The 21,523-nt window shown below is 42.3% G+C and overlaps 1 protein-coding gene across 1 annotated transcript in view; it reads left to right on the top strand.

The window, feature by feature from the left end:
- The first annotated feature begins 1,027 nt into the window (after nucleotides 1-1,027).
- Nucleotides 1,028-21,523, top strand: part of LOC140706779 (kinetochore protein Nuf2-like) — a 44,260-nt gene continuing 23,764 nt past the window's right edge. The window contains exons 1-9 of the mRNA XM_078392445.1: nucleotides 1,028-1,254; nucleotides 2,443-2,566; nucleotides 5,208-5,282; nucleotides 5,830-5,906; nucleotides 6,844-6,905; nucleotides 9,932-10,029; nucleotides 11,563-11,636; nucleotides 12,686-12,782; nucleotides 13,084-13,146. Coding sequence (XP_078248571.1) covers nucleotides 2,444-2,566; nucleotides 5,208-5,282; nucleotides 5,830-5,906; nucleotides 6,844-6,905; nucleotides 9,932-10,029; nucleotides 11,563-11,636; nucleotides 12,686-12,782; nucleotides 13,084-13,146 — 669 coding nt within the window. The 5' untranslated portion in view covers nucleotides 1,028-1,254; nucleotide 2,443. The remainder of the gene's footprint in view (nucleotides 1,255-2,442; nucleotides 2,567-5,207; nucleotides 5,283-5,829; nucleotides 5,907-6,843; nucleotides 6,906-9,931; nucleotides 10,030-11,562; nucleotides 11,637-12,685; nucleotides 12,783-13,083; nucleotides 13,147-21,523) is intronic.

The raw sequence follows: 21,523 nt of genomic DNA, 5'->3' as shown, positions 1-21,523 counted from the left end.
TCAGAACAGTCTGCAGCAATCATTCCCAGTGGGGGCCTTATGGCTCCCTGAAAGGTCAGAGGACATTGGAAGGGGACCATAGACTGGAAACAATTCTTCATGCACCACCTTATAAGGTTCCTTATGAGACTTATAAATCCTGATTCAGCCTATATTTTATGGTGTTTGGGGCTGTGGCCAAAAAAGCTTGAGAATGGCTAGTCTACAGAATACCCTCTTGTGCTTACTACTATCCAGAGAAACCAAGCAGGGGAATTCATCCTACATTGCCTGGGACAAAACCCCACATCTCTAGCTAATGCAAGAAGCTTGCAGTTTCCACCTGAAGGTATTTCTGCAGAATTTGCTCAGGATGAATTTTGCACTATTCTGTTTCTCTCTCTCTCTCCCCCCCCCCCCCCCAGTTCTGCAATGCCTAGCCTAAAAAGGGATCTTCCTGGATTTAAAAACTCGTTTATAATACTGTAATGGTAGAATAACGACATTAGCTACTTTGTTTTGATAACTTTTACAGAACAGCGGGCGAAGCACTTTTATTTTTATTATTTATTATGTAACTTCATATATGTTGATAAACTTTCCTACGACTGAAAAACTAACAACATTGCTTTCCTGTTTTTGTTAACACTGTTGCCCACTTAACTTGGCTCTCAGGGGCCTGCTCCCTTCTTGCCACCTGCCTCTCTCCGTCATACCTGAAGAAAACCCCTTCCAGCAAATCCTGTCTACAAAGAAAAGAAATCATATTTTACAATTTCTGGGTTCTACCTAAACTTCAAAGCCTCGTTTCATTAGAGACCAGAAGCAGCACACTAACAGGCGAAAAAAAATGGAATAGGGATAGATCGGGAGAGAGTAGCTCTTAGAAATCTTAGAAACCCGCTCTTTCGTGGCCCGGTAAAACGAATATCACTGCCACACTTAATTGAACAAGAAGGGAAAGAAAACGCCAAAACAGAGTCTAGCCGTGACTCGGTCGCGCGTTTACGTCATCGTACGTGCCTGGAAAGGGGTGGGACTCCCGCCAAATTTAAACGGCCGGCTGGGCGCGTCTTCGAGAGGCTGTTGAGTGGCTTCTTTGTGGGAGGTCGAGCCCGTGAGTGGGGCGCCTGCCTCCATTTCTCAGCTGGGTTTGGGGGCGCCTCTTGGAAAAGGGCGCCGAGCGAAAAGGGGGCAATTTGGGAGGCAAGGGGCGGGAACGACAGTTTTCTTTAAGGACGCGGGAAAAGGAAGCGGCGGCGGCGGCTCCACCAGGTAGAAGCTCTAGGGCCGTGGGGAGGGATGGGGAGCATGAATGCTGGGGACAAAGACGAGGGGCGGCCGTCGTCGTCGTCGTCGTCTTGCGCTTGAGGGTCCCGAAGGCCCTGGGCTGCCTCCGGTGAGAAGCAGAAAGGCGGGCTAGGTGAAGCTTTTGGACCCAGTAGGGCGGCTCTTCATTTCCTCTGGAAGAGCGAGGGTGCGAGCACCGTGGCTTGCTTTGGAAAGGCCGGAAACAACACACAAACACACACACAAACACACACACACACACAGATTGAGAGAGAGGGGCCGGAAACAACACACACAGAGTGGTCCTCGGGTAGGGAAGTGGCCTGGGGAGCTAGGAGAGGGTCCCTTTTTTCTTCTGAGGTAAAATGGCAACTGCAATTCTGGAAGGAATGCACTCGGATGTGAAGTTCAATGTATATATATATGTCTCAAAACTGGTAATCGTTTCATATAGCACCTTGGTCTCCAAGACCCTGCGAGAAGGTCAGCACTCTTTGGGGGGGGGGGTCAATTGCAATATCTGCCTCTGTTGCGGTTATTATAAATACCGTAACCGATTTATCAACATTTTCAGTTGATTGCAGGAATGTGCCTATAAAAACGTATTTGCATATTTTAATCTCTTTGTTAATAGGTTAAGCTGCATAATTACCTTATTGGGCTAAAGTTTTCAAACTTAATTTTCTTGAAATGCAAACAGCGTTTATTGTGCTTTAATGTGTTGCAGCTTTTGCAATCTTACTGTGAAAATGTAAAGTTGGCTACTTTAAATTGGAGGTTTGAAGAGTAATACACTGATGTAACAATTGTATCAATTCTTAGTCTGCTTATTGGCAAAGGTGTACAGTATTAGAGAGCCCTGTCAGTTTTTCCCTGCTGTGATCAGTGTGAAGGGAGTGGCTGATAGCAAGTGTACTATTTTTCCAGGCTTATTTCAGGTTTATCTGAGATGTAATTAAGAAAGTTTCTAGGCTATTGTATTATTTCTTTTGCAGTGGCTACTTAACAAAATATTTAAGTATTTAATAAAATATTTAATGTATTTTCACAAGTATAACGTGACAGTTACTCATGTGTTACAGTAGACTTTTCCTCACATGAGCAGATAAACTTACATTTAGTTATCATCTGCTTTGTCTCTAAACCCATACTTTTTATTTTGTTTTCTTGTAGGATGGATAATTGTACTTTTCCAAGATATAATGAAAATGATATAATTGTACACATAAGAACCCACTTACTGACTTGTACTGAAGCTAAAAACTTTTCGAAAAATGATTTATTTCCAAATGTCAAGGTAAGATCTATGGAACAGCTTACTCCTTAAGTGAAATTAAAATGCAACACTATGATATATGTGGTGGTGCTGCGGGCTAAATCGCAGAAGCCTGTGCTGCAGGGTCAGAAGACCAAGCAGTCGTAAGGTTGAATCCACGTGACGGAGTGAGCGCCCATCGCTTGTCCCAGCTCCCACCAACCTAGCGGTTCAAAAGCATGCAAATGCAAGTAGATAAATACGGACCACCTTGGTGGGAAGGTAACGGTGTTCCCTATCTAAGTCGCACTGGCCATGTGACCACAGAAGATTGTCTTGAGACAAACGCTGGCTCTATGGCTTGGAAACGGGGATGAGCACCGCCCCCTAGAGTCAAACACAAGTGGACAAAAATTGTCAAGGGGAACCTTTACCTTTACCTATAATATATGTGTGGCATTCATACACGAGCCTTCTCAATGTGAAGAAGGGTTACTGAATTGAGCAGCTGTGGCTATTTATTTCCTAGCAAAATCATTCATTTTAAATACGTTTTTATGTTTAGCCAAAAAAGTCTCCCAGAGTGACTCAGAAGAACAGCTCTGCCACATTTTACAGTCTGAAAGACAGGATGCATGTCAATGCTGATGTTTTTTTCTCTCTCTCCACATCTTTGCACAGATTTGAATGGTATGCATTTCTTGTTTCTTACAGAGTTTGTTTTGAATATTGTTTGGCCTAGTAGTACCTGTAGTTTCAAATATTAGCACCAATTAAGAAACAGTTAAGCTCTTACTGCCCACACAGCGGTTCCAGCATGCTTTAATGAAGGCAGATTAACTGGAAAGCAAGATTCTTGTTTGTTTAACTTAAATCCTTCCATTTTCCCAGAGGTTGGAGTCAGTTTCTCAAACTGATTTTTAAAAATACGTACAAATAGAAATTATAAAATCATAACATTAAAATGCAAGCGAGTTATGAAATACAACTGAATTAAACCCATCTTAAAACAGCATCAATTATAATAGATTACAAGCACAACATTCATTATTTACACTCCAGAAAAGCTTCTTCCACTGCAAGTGAATTTGCTTTGTCCTTAGCATAGAACTGTAGAACTGGAAGGGATTCCCAATTATCATCTAGACCAGTGGTTCTTAACCTTGGGTTACTCAGGTGTTTTTGGACTGCACCTCCCAGAAGCCTTCACCACCAGCTGTGCTGGCTGGGGTTTCTGGGAGTTGCAGTTCAAAAATACCTGAGTAACCCAAGGTAAGGAAACACTGATCTAGACCAGTCCCCTAGAAATGCAGGAAATCCACAGCTTAACATCCCTGATCGCTGGCTGTCCAGCCTCTGCTTAAAACTCCAGCGAATCCACCATTCCATGAGGCAGTGTTTCCATTGTCAAATGGCTCTCACTGTCAGATGAACTTGGGTAAAAAAAAGGGCAGGAAAGTAGGGTGGGTGAGGGAACACCTTCTAAACAGAACACCTTTTAACCCAAGCACGTTTGAGTCTACAGTAAACTCAATTTTAAAGCCTGCCTGCATCAACAAGCACCACAGCTCCTTACAGAATATTTTCTGATTTTAAGAGAGAGACCCTGGAGCCACATTTTAAACACACATTTTAAAACAAGAGAGGTCACAGTACACAAACCCTAGGAGCCACAGAATGCAAAAACATAAATTTTACATTTTTAAATTGCAGTCTAATTTTCTCATTTAATTTTAATATAATATTACAGTCTACTTTTCACATTTTAATCCACACAGCAAGACCCATCAGAGCACAGAAACATAACCCCCCACCTAGCCCTACCTCCCCCCAAGCTGCAAAAACCGTGTACATTACAGTGGTGCCTCGCTTAACGAGCGCACCGTTTAACGACGAATCCGCATAGCAATCTGTTTTTTCAGATCGCTAATGCGATCGCATTGCGATGTTTTCAATGGCAAAACATCGCATTGCGATGATCGGTAAGCGTTTCGCTTACCGATCTTCGCATTGCGATGTTTTTTTAAACAGCTGATTGGCGGTTCCAAAATGGCTCCCGGACGCCCAAAATGGCCACCGCAACCATTTTTGCGGCCTGCCCTCGCTTACCGAGGGCGCAAAAATGGCAGCACTATGGAGGAACTTCAATGAACGGTGAGTTTGGGGCCCCAATGGTTTTTTTTTGCTTTGTCCTTAGCATAGAACTATGGGGTTTTTTGATCTGTTTAGCGATGTTTTTGCATAGCGATGATTAATCCGAAATGGATTAACGTTGCTATGCGGGGCACCACTGTACAGTAAATACAGTGTACTCACCCAGAACAGGCAGTCTCTCTGTTTTAAAAAAGTCAAAAATTCAAACAAACAAACAAAAAATGCAGTCTGCACAGTACAGTACCAGGCAGCACCGTACAATACCAGGCAGTCTGAAGACTCTCCCTATCCACTCTCTAACCACTGGGACGAGCGAGGTAGCAGACAAGCAGCCTCTTTACTGGCCAACGATTAACAGAAAGTCCAAACTTAGCGCTTTCCCCACCTCTCCCATGGTTTTTTCCCCTCTAACTCGAAGCTCTGGCTATGTTTAAAGTTAAGTAAACTAAATCAGTCCTGAGAGATAAGTAACATGTAAGCTTAGCATGTTTTCTGTTAAGAAACAAGTGTTTGTTTATTTGTTCTTTAGCCTGAAGTATTGCATATGATCTTCATGAGAACTTTACAAAGAGTGTACGGAATCCGTCTAGAACACTTTTACATGGTAAGTATTACAGTAGGGTATGGGTAAGACTAGATAGTGGCTGAAATCCTTGCCTAAGATAGGTTGCAACTGTGCCTGTTGCAATTGGCTAATGTAAAGACCTGGCTCTACAACAGCCATTACTTAGCATTTATTTATTTATTTTTGCCATCTTGGACTCCTGTAGTAAAATTGGGCCCCATCTTTTAATGTATTTGTTTTCATTTACTATATCTGTGGTTTTGTGTAAACTTCCCAGAGTAGACATGTTCTAAGATGGGCAGTATATAAGTCAAATAAATAAATAATTATTCATCTGGGAATAGTTAATGTTCAGTCTGGGTGGGGAGAAATAATCTGAAGGAGTTATGTTCCTTAGAGTAGGCCCATTTGAATCAACAGAAGTTGACTCACCAAATCCTCACTGATTAAGTGGGCCTACTCTTAGTTCAGTTTAGTACTCTAAGCAACAGGATTTCAGCCAATGAGTCTTTGCTTACATCTAAATAATTTAAGGAAGGAAGAATGTGTGTTTGGATAGTACATATTGGTCTTGATGTATTTTCAGATGCCAGTGACATTTGAAACTGCATATCCCCAGATTTTTGAAGGCTTCCTACCTATAGGGAATCTATTTATTAATATGTGAGTACCCTGAAATTCTGCTGTATACATTAATCTAGGAATTTTCTTTCTGAATTTGGTTGGTGATTGAATTTTTGTGTAGTCAGAAAAAAAATTCAGCTTATTTTTCTAAAATCAGGAGGGTTTTACTCTAGCAAGGCACCGAATGCTTAGTTCTAGAATAAGTCCAATGTTCCCTCTAATTTTCAGCCCTGCATGTGTGAGTCTTCCCATGGGGTTCTGTTGCAACCAAAGCCAAAGCAGCTGAAAACTATTGTTGTGGAGGAGGAGGAGGAGCCTGGCACAGAGGGAGGCAGAATTGCCCGTATAGGTGCAGGCACGCACCTTGGAGGGAACCTTAAGTCCTAAAGAGAGCTGACAATCGTTTTTCCAATTTATAATAATTTTTAAAATTTGGATGACAGATAATTTTATTTGGCAATGTTATTAGAGATCTCTTGGCAGCATCTTCAGTGCCCACAGGTTTTAATTGACAAATGTGAATAAAAGAAAGTATGGGAAAATGCCATTTGGGGAATGGGTTGGCGAATGAATTAAAAAGACTTGTATTTTCAGAAGTCTTGTGTTCATTAAAATGAGATGCACATGCATATTGTAGCCATGCCTGGACTATGGAATTGTGCTTCAGGAGATTCATTTGATAGCCTGCAACTTGACATGCTAATAATTTTTTTCCCAATGGGCATTTGGCTGTTGAGAAGTTATAATGGATTGAAGCCTCCTTCTCAGGCTGTTCTTCTGGTGTGCTTGACTCTTGTTTTCAGTTTACTTTGTAGTTGTTTTAAATTTGTTAGAACCTACCTTGCTCAGTTTTGATAACAACAATAGAGCAGGGTCTACATTTTTCTTACATAGATAAAACTTGGATGTGGACTGCTAAATCAGAGTACTCTAAGTATAATTACAGAATGTGTAATGTTTTCTACAACTTTGGCAGGGAGCGATTTTTCCCAATCTGTCGCGTCAGTGACTTCCAGATTGCTGATGTCATAAATCCAAGTAAGCATTTAACATTCGTTTTTGGGTGCTGATATGTTTTTCTCTTTGATAACTGTAGGTTTGATAGCTTTTACATTGGCTATCCTCAATAGCTAATTCTTTGAAATGTGGTTGCTAGTTTGCAAGCTTAGGATTTTATTTCATGTGGTTGTCTGAAAACTGTCATTACTCTAGATCAAAACAGAACAGGGAGTGTGGTTTAATCAAGAGATCTTACTGTACAATCTCTCTGGCTTACTGAGTGCTGGTGCAATGTGGACTCCTGACCATGTTGAAGTAGTAATCATGTCACAATAAGAAGAAATAACTGTTTCCAGAGAGGAAAGTTTGGAAAAGCTCACCCATTACACGTCTAAGGAGGAAATTCATCCATGGTGATGGATGTTACCTTTTCAGCTATTCTAAGGACATTTGCCTGGCATCAGTTTCATTCTCTCTCTCACTCTCTCGCGTCCTCTTTGGAGAAGATCCCTCTCCATTCAAAAACAGTGTGTGTCTCCCATCATTTCTCATGACACTCCATGTGATTTCATCCTGTATTTATATTCTGACCAAACCAAACCAAACGTATTGACAAGGACATTGCTATCCGATGACAGCAATCTGGTATTAGAGCTTATTGTTACTAGAGTTTATCATTGTGGAAACATTCCTAATCTTCTGTCAATTGCAAGTATAACAAGACCAGTCTGCTAGGATAGCTCCAGGAGATGTAGGTCATTTTAGTGCCAAGAGTTAGTGTTACAGAATAACATATAGTTATATCCCTTTTTAAAACACTTACTACAGGTTTGTGGCTGAAGCCTTTATGTTTATTCTCCTTTGCCTAACACAGTTTTCCTGTGTATTTTATAGCATCTCTTTGTTAATTAACATTTTAGGTAAAACATTACACACTCGGCATTTTGAAATGCACTTCACTTTTTTCTCTCTGTTTCACATGACATAACTGTGTCATAGTTTACTCTTTCTTGTGAAAACTGACACAAAATTGAATAAACTATTTTGAATAAACTACTTTTTTCTTATGTCATCAATAGCCTTGTTCTAAAACAAGTGAAGCGTTTTTGGCTTTGTAATATAAAATATCTTCATGGAGCACTTTTCCAATTATACTTTCACTTTCCTCAGCAATCTCCTAGCATGTTTTAAAATAATTTTTCATTTTTAGGGCAACACTTTTGCACCTCATAAACTGCACCCCATAGACTCAAATTTTCTGGATTATTTTTCCCAAGTTGGGAGATCAGAGTTCTGCTTGTTTGACCTCACCTGATTTTTTTTGTGGTTTCTCTTTACTGAGTTAATCAGAAAACAAAATATTGTGTTTATTAAAATTAAAAACAAGAAAGAACATAGTACTGTACATTTCAAAGTGGATGGCTGTAATTGATACAATGGCAGGGGAATCTAACAATAGCTAATTGTTTTAAATTTCATGGCCCCTTTGAAAGCCTTTTAAATAATCCTAGGCAAATAATCCATAAAACTTTTTATCATACACATTTTTTCCTGGTTTTGCTGTGTTGCATGGCAAAGAAGTAAAGAGTTCTGTCTAATTTGTAGTATCTCCCTGCATTTCTGTGTTGCAAATGAAGGAATGGGATTCCCTGCTCTCACAGCTAAATTCGCTTCCAAGCTGACCATGGTGGAAGGATGGAGAGCTCCATCTGTCTTCTGCTTAGCCTGCCCACAAACCTGCCAAGAATTCTGTCAGCTTGCCTATCTGGAATCCCTTGTTGCTATGGCTACAAGCAGAATCTTAAAAGTAATATGTTCTGTGCTTTCTACTTTGGATCAGTGGCAAATAACACTTGTCTGCAAAATTATTTCAATCTGCTGCTTGCCTGTTTACTGGTGCAGTCTTTGAAAATTTCCTGAAAACACTCACTGAATTCTCTCAAGTGTCCAATTCTGTTTTTTTTGCATGTAGAAGTTACTGTGATAATGCAACTGAACAAAGTTACTTTCTTTGCAGATGCCTTGAGTTGCAATCCCCCCTCAGTCCAGTTGGTAATAGGGAAGATTTGTAGTCCAACACATTGAGAAGATGCAGTGTTGTCTGGAATTCTGTGACTATTGATTTAACAAATGAATTGAACTTTCTATAAAATGCCATCCATTTGGCATTTTCTAGACAGTACTCGATAAAATGATAATCAGGAATAAAAATTATATCCACGTTGCTTTGGGTCCTAGGTAGAAGAATTGCATGGGATCTTGAATTAAGATTCCATATTTAGGAATGGTTTTGAAAAAAGTATATTAGATTGTCTCAGCATCTTGGCAAGAATTAAAAAGAAATGAGAAAAAGGCAAAATATGGCACTTAAAAGACTATTGAAGTTATTTAATGTGCACTTTGAGTGCTCAAATCCAATTTGTCAGAGACAAAAAGCAGAAATACATATTGCATAAATACACACCCACACACTTCCCCTCCCTTCCAGCTTACCTTAAGTTCCAAGGCTCCCTTTTTGCCCTTCAGCACCCTTGGGATATGGGGAGAAGCTTTTAATATTGCACAACTGCTGCAGCTGATTTTTTAATTTTAAAGGCTGCCCCTCCAACATTCCAAGGTTCCCAAAGCCTTCCCCAAGCAACAGGGAGCCCTGGGAAGCCTCAGAATCTGAAGGTGGGGTTAGGAAGTTTCAAATTTAATTAAACTAAAAAGTAAACGCACATGGTGATAACTTCATTCACATTTATGCTGCCGAGTTGCAGCAACTGGATTTCAGTCATAGAGTATTCCTCTGGGTTTATAATCGAGATCCCATTAGGCATAAATGTAATGTTGTGGCCATCTCCCAGTCGGTGTCTTTTCTGAAACTCTGATGCAGTGCTATTCTTTTCCAGCATAACAAATACAGTATTTAAAAGTTTGTGTGGATTCTTGACCTGCTACATGCAGCTTTTTGCCTTGTGGACATAATATCCTGATTAGTATGAGTTTAACCTTCATAAAACATTTTAATTTTTAAAACTGCAGGTCGTGCTAAACCATTTCATTTTGTGTTGGTATTCCAGAAGCTAAAAGAACAGCTCGTTTTTTGAGTGGCATTCTGAACTTTCTTTTCTTCCGTGAATCTCGTCATCAAGTCTATCTAGAAATCCAGAACACATATGTAAGATCAAGTCCAAATTTTTGCTTCAAAAATGTAACTTCTAGAATTTTTAAGATTGGTCGTGTTATATTCTTTTAACAGCTGTCCTAACCTAATAGAATAACCAACAGTTTGTGCACAGTGAAATCTTTCACAGAGGAAAAGTTAATATTTTCCCTTATGTGTTTTTGTGCCAGCTTGGTCTTTGTTGAAATATTAAATAATGTTTATTGTTTAGAACATATGTATAATAGAATAAAACTCATAGTGCTTAGACGTATTGCTATTTGTTATATGTGTACTTGGCTTATAGACAGATGTATTTACTATAATAAACAGCTAATTTTCACATCCTACACATTTAGCCCTATCTGGCCCTTTCACATATCATGACCCGATCACGGAGATATGCTACTTCATATTTGCCCTATCTCAACGCAGTTACATATTGGACCCAACCTGAGAGAACTACTGACACCTGCTTTATTTATCTGTCCGATGGTAGACACATTCTGATTGGTTAGAATGCTTCACTATCCACATATAACATTCTGGCCCTACCCATGCATGCACGCGCACACACACACGCGCGCACACACACACACATGCACACACAAATAAATTGTACAATTATGTATACTGATTTGAGGACTGAACTTTGTTTTTCCTGAGTTACTTCAATTTGGTGCAGGTCTTTGTTTTTTTCTGATTGAGTGATGGCTATAGCTGGTCTTAAACTAGGACAGAGTTAGCCCCCCTCTCTCCCGGACCTGAAACTGCCCCATTTGTACCCGAGTGTAGGTGTGTCTAGTGAAGAAGTGCTCTAACGTATACAGTGAGGTTTGCCAAGTAAGGTATGCATTTTATCCATACATGTAGCAAAGCAACACTTTTTGTTTGTTCTCCCCCACTTTTAGGCAATTCTAAAAATGGGGGCAGCACAAACAAAAATGTAACTTTGAAACTGGGCTTTGGATCAGCACCACATTTGGCACAAGGATAGCAGACAGTCTGTTGTTGCTCTATGCCAGATTGGGGGAAGAGATCTGACAATTGCTTTGCGTTTGGGTTGAAAGTAGTTAACTGATGAAAATAGGAGTCAGGTCTTGGGATTTTCCCCTGCCTTGTGTGTCTTTGTGAATGGAATGGGCTCAAGAGGATCTCCTGTAGACCAGTGATTCCCAACCTCGGGTAACCCAGGTGTTCCTGGATGAAGATTCTCAGAAGCCTTCACCACTAGCTGTGGTCGCCTGGGTTTCTGGGAGTTGCAGTCCAAAAACACCTGATTTATCCAAGGTTGGGAACCACTGCTGTAAACCATCTTGACTGTTGCCATCGGTGTTGTCAACATTCAAACTGCCCTTTGCTATGTAAACCTTGGCATCCTTTTTTTGCTAGCAACATGGGCTTTATATTGGGCAGAAGCATCGAACCATTTCCTGGAGGTTTGAATTATGGATACACAAGCACAATATACCACATTCATTAAACTGGATTTTTTTAAAGAATTAAACATGTAGGATTGCATAGAAATTGAAGTATTCTCTTTTACAGAAATCAGCTATGGAAAAAGAACAGCAAGTTTCAACGGCAATTGAGGAGGCAACCCTGAAGCTAGAGAAACTTGAGTACATTAATTGATTACCTCACGTTTACTTAAAGACCCATTCACAGGGCCCAAAATATAATATCCACATGCACTGGGATCAATGTGTGTTCTGCTGTCAGACATAAGATGTGGAGCATGAATCAGTGACTACAACATGTAAATCTTGCTTGCATGGTCTTCCCATCCATGTCCATTCCTTTTGTGATCTAGGGAGATATTTGAGTCCAAGGTTTGCTTCTTCATCCTACACTATGTATAGCTGCTCTGTGGTCATGTTTACATTGGTCCTTTTTACTTATTCTTGGACATTTTAACAGGTACATTGATATTGCCAGCTAGTTTTTTGTGAAGTGTGTACCTTTCTTTTCATAAAGTACATTACAACTACTTGTTACTCTGGTGTAAAGTAAGGCTGAGAAACTTTTGGAGTATAGCTAGTGACATCAGAGTGCAGCAATTTGTCTTTGCCTAAAGAAATCAATAACTACCATTTTCTTAAATAAGAGTAAAGTATAAGCCACCTTTCCTTCCCATTCCCCTCCCCCTTTTTGATTGCTCTTTTATGGCCTTGCTCTTGGTTGTTTTTCATCTTACAAGGGACAAGGAATTCATAACTTTAAGGAAAAAATGTAGGGTTTGCAAGATACTGTACAACACAGGAACTGGCTAGAGAACATCTCCTTGTTCCAAACATTTCCGTCACTCTGCATTCCTCCCAAGAAAAAGTGTCAGTGGGAGGCTCTTTCAATTTTGTCCTTTCCATCACTTTCCACTGCTTTTCAATGGACAGGGAGACGTATAATCTCCTTTTCTTCCAGGATGAGGGGCTGCCCTGGATCTCTACACCAGGAATATAGTCTACTTGCACTGCAGCAATGTGCTTTTTTAAAACTTTGCTGTCATATCACCCAAGTTCAGTGACATCACAGTAGAAATTTACTTTCACTTTCTAATTGACTTTTCAATAGTTTTAAACACAACTTTTCTAGTAAGGAAAAGATAGTTCAACTGTGTGTGTTCACACATGGGTGCATATACATTAACAGCTTACTTTCATTGTACACTTAGTACCATACCACCTGATCAACAGACAGATTTCAAGGAACTGTCTCAAGATATTCAAGACCTGGAGCAAAAGCTGAACCAAGAATATCGGCATAAGACGGTGTGTATTTTGAAATGCAGCACTAGTCTGGTCTTGCTTTAAATGTTAGGTAGCAACTTTGAGTGTGTGTTCTCTATCTTAAACCATGACAAAATAGCCTTGATGTGTTGGCTTTGTAGACAAAAGTTTATTAGAAAATGTAAGAAGCTGCAAGCCACAGAAATGAACTGATAGTATTCTCTTTAAATCAGTAAGTTGTTTGTGTGCCAGTGGGCCTCCATCCACTGTAATCCTTTCCATGTTTTCAGCAGGGCTGCTGTAAGCTATTCCTTAACTGAGAAGCAATTGTTCTTTCTGTTAGAATATTCTGCAAGAAGGCATCCATCAAAAGAAAACTGAAATTGCAGGAAAAAAACAAACTCTGGTAAGTGGATCTCAAACAGCTTTGACTTTCCAGAAGCTGAAGTTGAATATGTTTATCATGAACTGGCAGCATGCAATATGGAAACTTTTCAGACCTTAAGATGAATTTTCGAATTTACCTTTGAGATTTTTTTCTAGTATCATAAATTGATTATAGCATACATTTGATGGAACTTAACATTCTCCCAAGTGAACTCTGTGAATCACACATTTGGGTCTTGTCCGCGCTTGCGTGGAACGTTCGGAATATTCTAGAGCTTATCTGAAAGATCAAAAGGATACATTGCCCCTATTGCGCATGAGCAACCTCCCTTTCCCTCCAGTTCCTTTTCATCCGCCATCGCGTACGGAACGTTTTCGGCTTGCTCCTCTTTGGCTATTGTTATACGGTATTTCTTGCTGATTTTCTCTTGCCCCTGACCACGGACTGTTGACCATTCTTCTGTTTTTCGGACTTTGGCTTCGTTTTGACGCTTGGTACAGGTCTTTGCGACCTTAATTGGAGGCTTCCCGCCTCAGCGGGGAGGCCTATTATCGCCTCAGCAGGAGGCTCATTATCCACTTAACCTTAATAGTCCTGGGAACTAGGGCTTCTAGCCCTTTATTATTGTGTTTATGCCCGTATCCGGTCCCTTTAAACAGTGCCAGGGATGTAATAAGAAAATTCCCTTTTATGATAAGCACTCTAAATGTCTTTTTTGTCTCGGTGAGGGGCACAATACAACTGTTTGTTCTTTTTGTAAAGAGTTCACTAAGGCGGCTCTTAAAGCGCGCCAGCAAAGGCTTAAACTTCACCTTTTGGAGACATCCCTATCATCAACCCATTCATCGGCTATGGAATCTGTTTCTGAGCCTTCTAGCACCCCTCGATCTGAGGCGACAGGCTCAATTCCTCCGGCGGGCACTTCTAAATCTGTTAAAACTTCTAAGAAGGCAACTGCCTTTCCCGCCAAAAAGCCTTCGACGTCGACCGCAGGGAAGGAGGTCTCTAAGACAAAGAAGCCTGCTCACGCTAAAAAGGCAAAAACTAAGGATACTGTGGCTTTGCAGCCTGTCTCTGCCTCTCTTCCCTCCCCTATATTGGAGGATTCGTCTAGGGATAGGGATTCCCTATCGGAGGCAGCTCCTTCATTGCCTCCTTCCCAGCGTGGAGAAGACGACGGTCGACGTGGGCATTCTCCGAGCCCAGTCAGGCTTGAAGAGGCTGCATTATCCAGCCCTCACTCTGCCCCTATTGGCCTTGCTCCTGCCGGCCGGGCGATTGAGACGTCGAAGTCTCCTCCTCTGTTTCAAGAGGGAGAGGTCCCTCATAAACGGACCTCAAAGAAGAAACATCTCTCCACCGATCCCGAGGGTGGCTCCGACGTGGAGGAGGATTCACGTCGTAAAAAGCATAAGCATACTAAGATTAAGCACTCCCACTCCCGACGGGGTCGTGTCAAGCATCGACGTCGTCACTACGACGTGGATGACACTTCTGCTTCATCATCGAGTTGCTGTAGGCACAGGAAGAGGCATTACTCCTCCTCGTCCACGACGTCGTCCTCTCCTTCCCCTGTACGACGTCGTAAGCCTCATTCTACCCATGTTGCTCAGACTGCTGATATTACTAAGAAGGTTCCCCCTTCTTCGACGTCGAAGGCAAAGGGTACTGGCCCTCAACCTTCCCTCGCTGAGGTTTCTGTTCACGCTATTCCTTCTGAAGAGGATGAGGAAGTTGGCGAACTGTCTTCCAATGGAGAAGCAGTGGATTTTGAGATTCCACAAGGGCAATCTCCTATTGAAGCTGATTCCTTTGATTCTGATACTGGGAATCCTCACCCATCCTCCCCTACTGAGGATTTCTCCTCTTATTCTCAAATGATAGAGAGAATGGCAAAGGCTCTTTCAATGCAGGCAAACATTCCACCTGCTCCTACTGTTGATCCCATTTTTGGGGAGATTGATAAGGATTCTGCTCAACCTCTGAGTGTCAATTTTATTGCTAAGCTTTATGCTTTGGTTATGGATGCCTGCTCCCAACCTGCCAACCCGGTTGCTGTCACACGCAGGACTGAGAACATGTACAGAGTTCATGGGGAGGAAGTGAACTTTTTGTCTAAACATCCAGCCCCCAATTCAGTTATAGTTCACGCTAATGCATCCAAAGCCTCGGGGAGGCCTCATGTGACCCCTCCTAACAAGGAGGGCAGGAAATTAGACGTTTTGGGAAGGAAACTTTATTCCTTTCAATCTCTCTTGCTTAAGATCTTTAACTATCAGGCCATGATGGGTGCATACCAGAAGCACTTATGGGACAAGGTTCTTCCAGCCCTGCAATCTGCTTCTCCTGATATCAGACAGGACTGTCTTAATGCACATGCTGAGGCCATGACTCTTTCAAAGCATCAGACTCTTTCAGCCCGACACGCCACCGATGTGGCAGCTAAATCTCTTAATTCTGCTATTACTCTGAGGAGGCATGCTTGGCTTAGAGCCTCAGGTATTGTTGAAGACGTAAGAAAACAAATAGAAGACCAGCCATTTGACACCAAGGGTTTATTTAACGAAAAGACTGATGAATCCTTAAAATCCATACATGAAAGTAAGAAAACTGCCAAGGCGTACACTATTCATCAGCAGCCACGTTTCCAAAAGCATCAATGGCAGCGACAGTATCCTCAGTCGCAATACCAGCAACAGGGCTCGCAATCTTTCCGCCAGTTCCGAACATCTGGTACTAGGTCCGCTCAGCAGTCGTCCTTCACACCTGCATATAGACAACAACAGCAGACTAAACGTCAGTCCTTCCGTCCTCCTTCTAAGAAGTCCAGACAGTTTCTTTGACTTCCTGACAGTCGCCGGCTCCCACCATCAAACTCGACTCTCCCCGTTTCTACCAAATTGGCAACTCATAACTCAGGACTCCTGGGTCCTAAGCATCATACAATTCGGATACCGTCTAGAGTTCCTCAAACTTCCTCCCCTAGGATACCTCAAAGTCACAGCTTCCAACCCTGTCCTATAGGAGGAAGTGCAGGCTCTGATCCAAAAGAAAGCTGTCCAACTGGTCCCTCATCACAAAATCCCAAGAGGGTTTTATTCCAGATATTTCACCGTCCCCAAGAAGGACGGGGGACTTCGCCCGATCCTGGATCTAAGAAAATTAAACACTTACCTGCATCCTCGTCGGTTCCGGATGGTAACACTGGAGTCCATTGTCCACCTATTGAGGAAAGGAGATTGGTTTACAGTCATAGACCTAAAAGATGCATATTTTCATATTACAATTCATCACAGTCACAGAAAATACCTCAGGTTTATCACAAACAAAACCGCTCTACAGTATATGGCCTTACCCTTCGGTTTAGCAACGGCTCCACGCACTTTTACAAAATGTATGGCGCCGGTTGCTGCCTTTCTCCGCCTGCAAGGTGTAAAAATTTTTCCTTACATCGACGACTGGCTAGTGGTGTCACCCTCCAGAAGACGGGCAGTTCAGGACACAAACTTCACTATACACACGTTACAAAGTTTAGGTCTCACCATAAACTGGGACAAGTCGACGCTAACTCCTTCTCAAGTGATGTCCTACATAGGAGCCACTCTGGACTCAAAAAAGGCAAGGCTGTTTCTGCCTGTAGAACGCATACAAAAGCTTCAAATAGCCCTGCAGGGATTCCTACCTCATGCCCTAGTGTCAGCACATCAAGCCGAGCATTTGCTAGGCCTCATGGCATCAACAACGGCTGCTTTGCCTCACGCCAGGCTCAGAATGAGATCACTACAAGCATGGCTCCTTCATCACTTCAACCCGTTGTACGACCATCCAAAGAAGCAGTTAAGAGTCACTCCAGAGTTGGCGAGGCAACTGTTATGGTGGGGCTTCCGACCACATCTTTTCATGGGGCGCCCTTTTCGACCTCTACGACTGTCGGCTCAAGTTACAACGGATGCGAGCCCCACGGGTTGGGGGGCTCATTGCAGCGGCCACACCGTAAATGCCCTGTGGACCTCTCGTCAAAAGGGCCTCCACATAAATCATCTAGAGCTGATAGCTGTAATAAAGGCCTTCAAAGCTTTTCTACCCATAATACAGGGTCGTGGTGTGCAGGTTGTAACAGACAATACCACGACCCTGTTTTATATAAACAAGCAAGGAGGAACAAGGTCTCTCTCCTTACTTTACCTAGCTGTACTACTCTGGGAATGGTGTTGTGTCCATCATGTCTATCCCATGGCCATTCATATAGCGACAGCAGACAACTCTCTAGCAGACACTCTGAGCCGGCGAAAAAGTCAGTCCCACGAGTGGGAACTAAACCAACTCATGTTTCAGGAGTTATGCCACAGATGGGGCCGTCCTCACATAGACATGTTTGCCTCGAGCGTGAACAGAAAATGTCACGCTTATGCCTCAAGAGCAGGGAAGGATCCCTCATCCCTGGGAGACGCCTTCATGATTCCCTGGAAGGAACATCTCATTTACCTATTCCCGCCGATTCCTTTGATTCAAAGGACCATAGTCAGGCTAATTCAACACAAGGCCTCTGCCATCCTGGTGGCCCCCTTCTGGCCACGTCAGCCGTGGTTCCCAGTCCTCAGGGAGATAGCCACGGACGTCTTCAAGTTTCCGATGATGCCAGACTTGCTCTCCAGGGACTTGGGGTCCATTCTTCACCCGGACGTGGAATCCCTTCACCTGACCGCTTGGAGGATCTGCCAGAAATTAAAGAAATATTAGATAAGTCTAGGAAACCTTCTACTAAATCTCTGTACAAATACAAATGGGACAACTTTGTCCGTTTTGCTTCTTCTAAAGACCTTCAAACATCTCCTGTTTCTTTGAGGACTTTGTTGGTCTATTTAAGGCATTTGTTTGACCTTGGTTTGTCTGTTTCCACTTTGAAAGTTTATGCATCTGCTATTGTTGCTCATCAGCCTTCTGGTTCGCGTTCTGCACAGCTGTTTACTCACCCGACTGTTAAGACCTTTTTTAAGGGACTTATCAACGCTCGCCCACCTGTCCGACCTCCTATCCCTCAATGGTCTCTGACTCTTGTTCTGAATGTGTTAATGAAACACCCCTTTGAACCAATGTCATCCTGTGATCTCAAGTTTCTCTCCTTAAAGACTCTGTTTTTGGTGGCTATTACATCTGCCAGGAGAGCATCTGAGCTAGCAGCTCTACGGTCAGATCCACCTTATCTACAGTTCTACAGGGATAAGGTAGTTCTCTTTCCAGACATTTCCTTTCTTCCTAAGGTGGTATCTGAATTTCATCTAAATCAGCCCATATCATTGCCAACCTTGTTCTCTGACCCATCCTCGGATATTGAAAGGATGCTGCATTCTCTGGACGTCAAAAGGGCTTTGTCCTATTACATTTCGAGGACTAAGGACTTTCGGGGTTCTCCTAAACTTTTCCTGTGCTACTATGGATCACGCAGGGGGTCGGCTGCTTCAGCTCCTGCCTTATCTAGGTGGTTAGTCTCCACTGTAGTTCTGGCTTATCAGCTATCCAAGAAGGATGTTCCTGAAGGTATTCGTGGACACTCGACGAGGTCAATGGCAACATCTACCGCTTTGCTCCGAGGAGTCGACTTACCTGATATCTGCAGGGCGGCTACCTGGTCCAAGGTGTCCACTTTTGTCACCCATTACCGGCTGGACCTTCGGGCTAAAAAGGAAACATCCTTCGGAAGGGCTGTCCTCACATCAGTTCTCCAGTGACGGCCCACCGTCCGGTAAGTTAGCTTGTCAGTCACCCAAATGTGTGATTCACAGAGTTCACTTGGGAGAAAGAGTGGTTACTTACCTGTAAATATGGTTCTCCAAGTGATACTCTGTGAATTCACACATACCCTCCCATCCTTCCCCACTGTCCGTCACTGCTGCCAGGTGCAAGCCTTGGTTTGGCGATGACGGATGTGTGGAACTGGAGGGAAAGGGAGGTTGCTCATGCGCAATAGGGGCAATGTATCCTTTTGATCTTTCAGATAAGAAGCTCTAGAATATTCCGAACATTCCACGCAAGCGCGGACAAGACCCAAATGTGTGAATTCACAGAGTATCACTTGGAGAACCATATTTACAGGTAAGTAACCACTCTTTTCCTCTCTCTCTCTCTCTCTCTCACACACACACACACACACACACACTCACACACACACACTATGTGAGTATGTGGCTTCTGAGTTACATACAAACTAGTTTTAATTTATTTATTTAATATAATTTTACCCAACCTTTCTCTCAAAATTGATCCAAGGTGGTAATGTGGTAATTTGGAATTACTGACAAGAGAAGGGATGTGGTGGCACTGTGGGCTAAACCACAGAAGCCTTTGTCTGCTGCAGGGTCAGAGGACCAGCAGTCGTAAGATCGAATCCATGCGACGGAGTGAGCTCCTGTCACTTTGTCCTAGCTCCTCGCCAACCTAGCCGTTCGAAAGCATGTAAATGCGAGTACATAAATAGGTACCACCTCAGTGGGAAGGTGAACAGTGTTCTGTGTATAGCCGTGCTGGCCACGTGACAACGGAAACTGTCTTCGGACAAACGCTGGCTCTACAGCTTGGAAACGGGGATGAGCACTGCCCCCTAGAATCGAACACGACTGACTAAAATGTCAAGGGGAACCTTTACCTAATAACTTATAACTACTGTAGTAAACTGTAACAGGGTTGATTGGCAGCCCTTAAATTGTATCTCCCCTCCCAAACTAGTAATTGAAGGAAGCAAGTATTTTAACCTCATTACAAATATAGACATTTAACCGGATGCTTTTCTGAAGTGCATGAATTGTCTTCAGCCATAGCGTTAATATATCTTAATCCTATTCGTTTGTAATCAAAGTATGTGTACTTGATACACAAGGAGAGAAACACACTAGTGCTTTTCCTTCTGTTCTTACTTTCATCATGTAAAGTAACTGTTAAAGAAGGTGAGCCCTTTTTATCTGTTTAGGTGTTACACATGAGCCAGAATAGCAAAGCATCAGGAGTCTGGTTTATTTTAAGAGCTTACACCAAGAGAATCAGTGTGGTGGAGTGGATAGAGTATTGAACTAGGAGTCTGGCAAACAGGATTCAGATCCCTGTTCAGCCATGGAAATTCACTGGGGGAGTGTAAGTGGTAAAACCGCTCCTTAAATATCTCACTTGCTTTGAAAGCCCTATTAGGGTCTCTTTAAGCTGGTTCCAACTTGGTGGCACATAATAACAACAACACTAAGATTGGCCAACTTTTATCTAAGGGTCTTACTCCCAAGGGGGCATGGCCAAAGTGGATAATTAGCCTTCTAATAACTTTTTTAAAAATTAAAAGTTACTAATTAATTAATCGTTTAGTTATTTGTGGGCCAATTACTCTGTAAAAGTCACGTTTTTCCTGGGTAATTTACAAAATAAAAGGTAATAAAAATGTTTTTAATTTTGTTTTTACTTATTAGTACTATGCAGAGCACTGGTTCTTTGTTAATACCTGCTGTGCTGACCCCTGACTATGGCCATCACCAGATCATGGCTGCTGTGAGTCTGTGATGCCTGAATAGACTCTAATGGTTCAGTCTAGAGACTGGCACAAAGTGACAGCTTGTGCTGGTTCTGTTACTGGCCAGATAGGTGTTTGGCACTTCCAAGCTCTACGTCCTCTGGCAGGTGCCTCGTCAGAGGCAGTCCCTGGATAACGCAGGGCAGGGAAGCTGGGGCGCTCACTTCGAATGAATGCATACCCGCTGGAGGAGGTGGTGCTTAGAAGCTCTGGACACCTCTCCAGCCAGTGAACAAAGACCTGAACCAGCTGTTTATGCCCATTTTTATTCAGGACAATAAAAAGAACAGTCACCAGTTAACAAGGAAGTAATTGCTGAAAGAATAGTTAGGCTGAACGACTGCTTCTGGATGTTATCCATCAAGACACAAAATTAGTTTCTAGTGAAAAATTTTCACACCATCTAATAGCTCTTTTTTTTAATTTAAAAATTGTTAGCATCTGGACAAGTACGTTGGGGAGTCCAAAGCAAAACAAAATTGATTCCAGAGGGGGCAAACAGACTATTTGAGCAAAACTGTTTAAAAAACAAAAATTAGGGCCCTGGAGGGCACTGGTTTGCCAAGACTGCTCCATTTTGACTCCCTACTTTAGCATTCCAGTCCCCTAGAATGAGAAGAACATCTTTCTTTGGTGTCAATTCTAGAAGGTGTTGTAAGTCTTTATAGAATTGGTCAATTTCAGCCTCTTCAGCATTGGTGGTTGGTGCATAAACTGGATTACTGTGATGGTGAAAGGTCTGCCTTGGATTTGTATTGAAATAATTCTATCATTGTTGAGATTTTATCCCAGTACAGTTTTTCCTACTCTTTTGTTGACTATGAGGGCTACTCCATTTCTTCTATG

Source organism: Pogona vitticeps, chromosome 4, assembly GCF_051106095.1.
Source record: "Pogona vitticeps strain Pit_001003342236 chromosome 4, PviZW2.1, whole genome shotgun sequence".
Classification (NCBI taxonomy): domain Eukaryota; kingdom Metazoa; phylum Chordata; class Lepidosauria; order Squamata; family Agamidae; genus Pogona; species Pogona vitticeps.
Note: the sequence above shows the minus strand (reverse complement) of the source record. Positions and strands in the feature narration are given on the sequence as shown.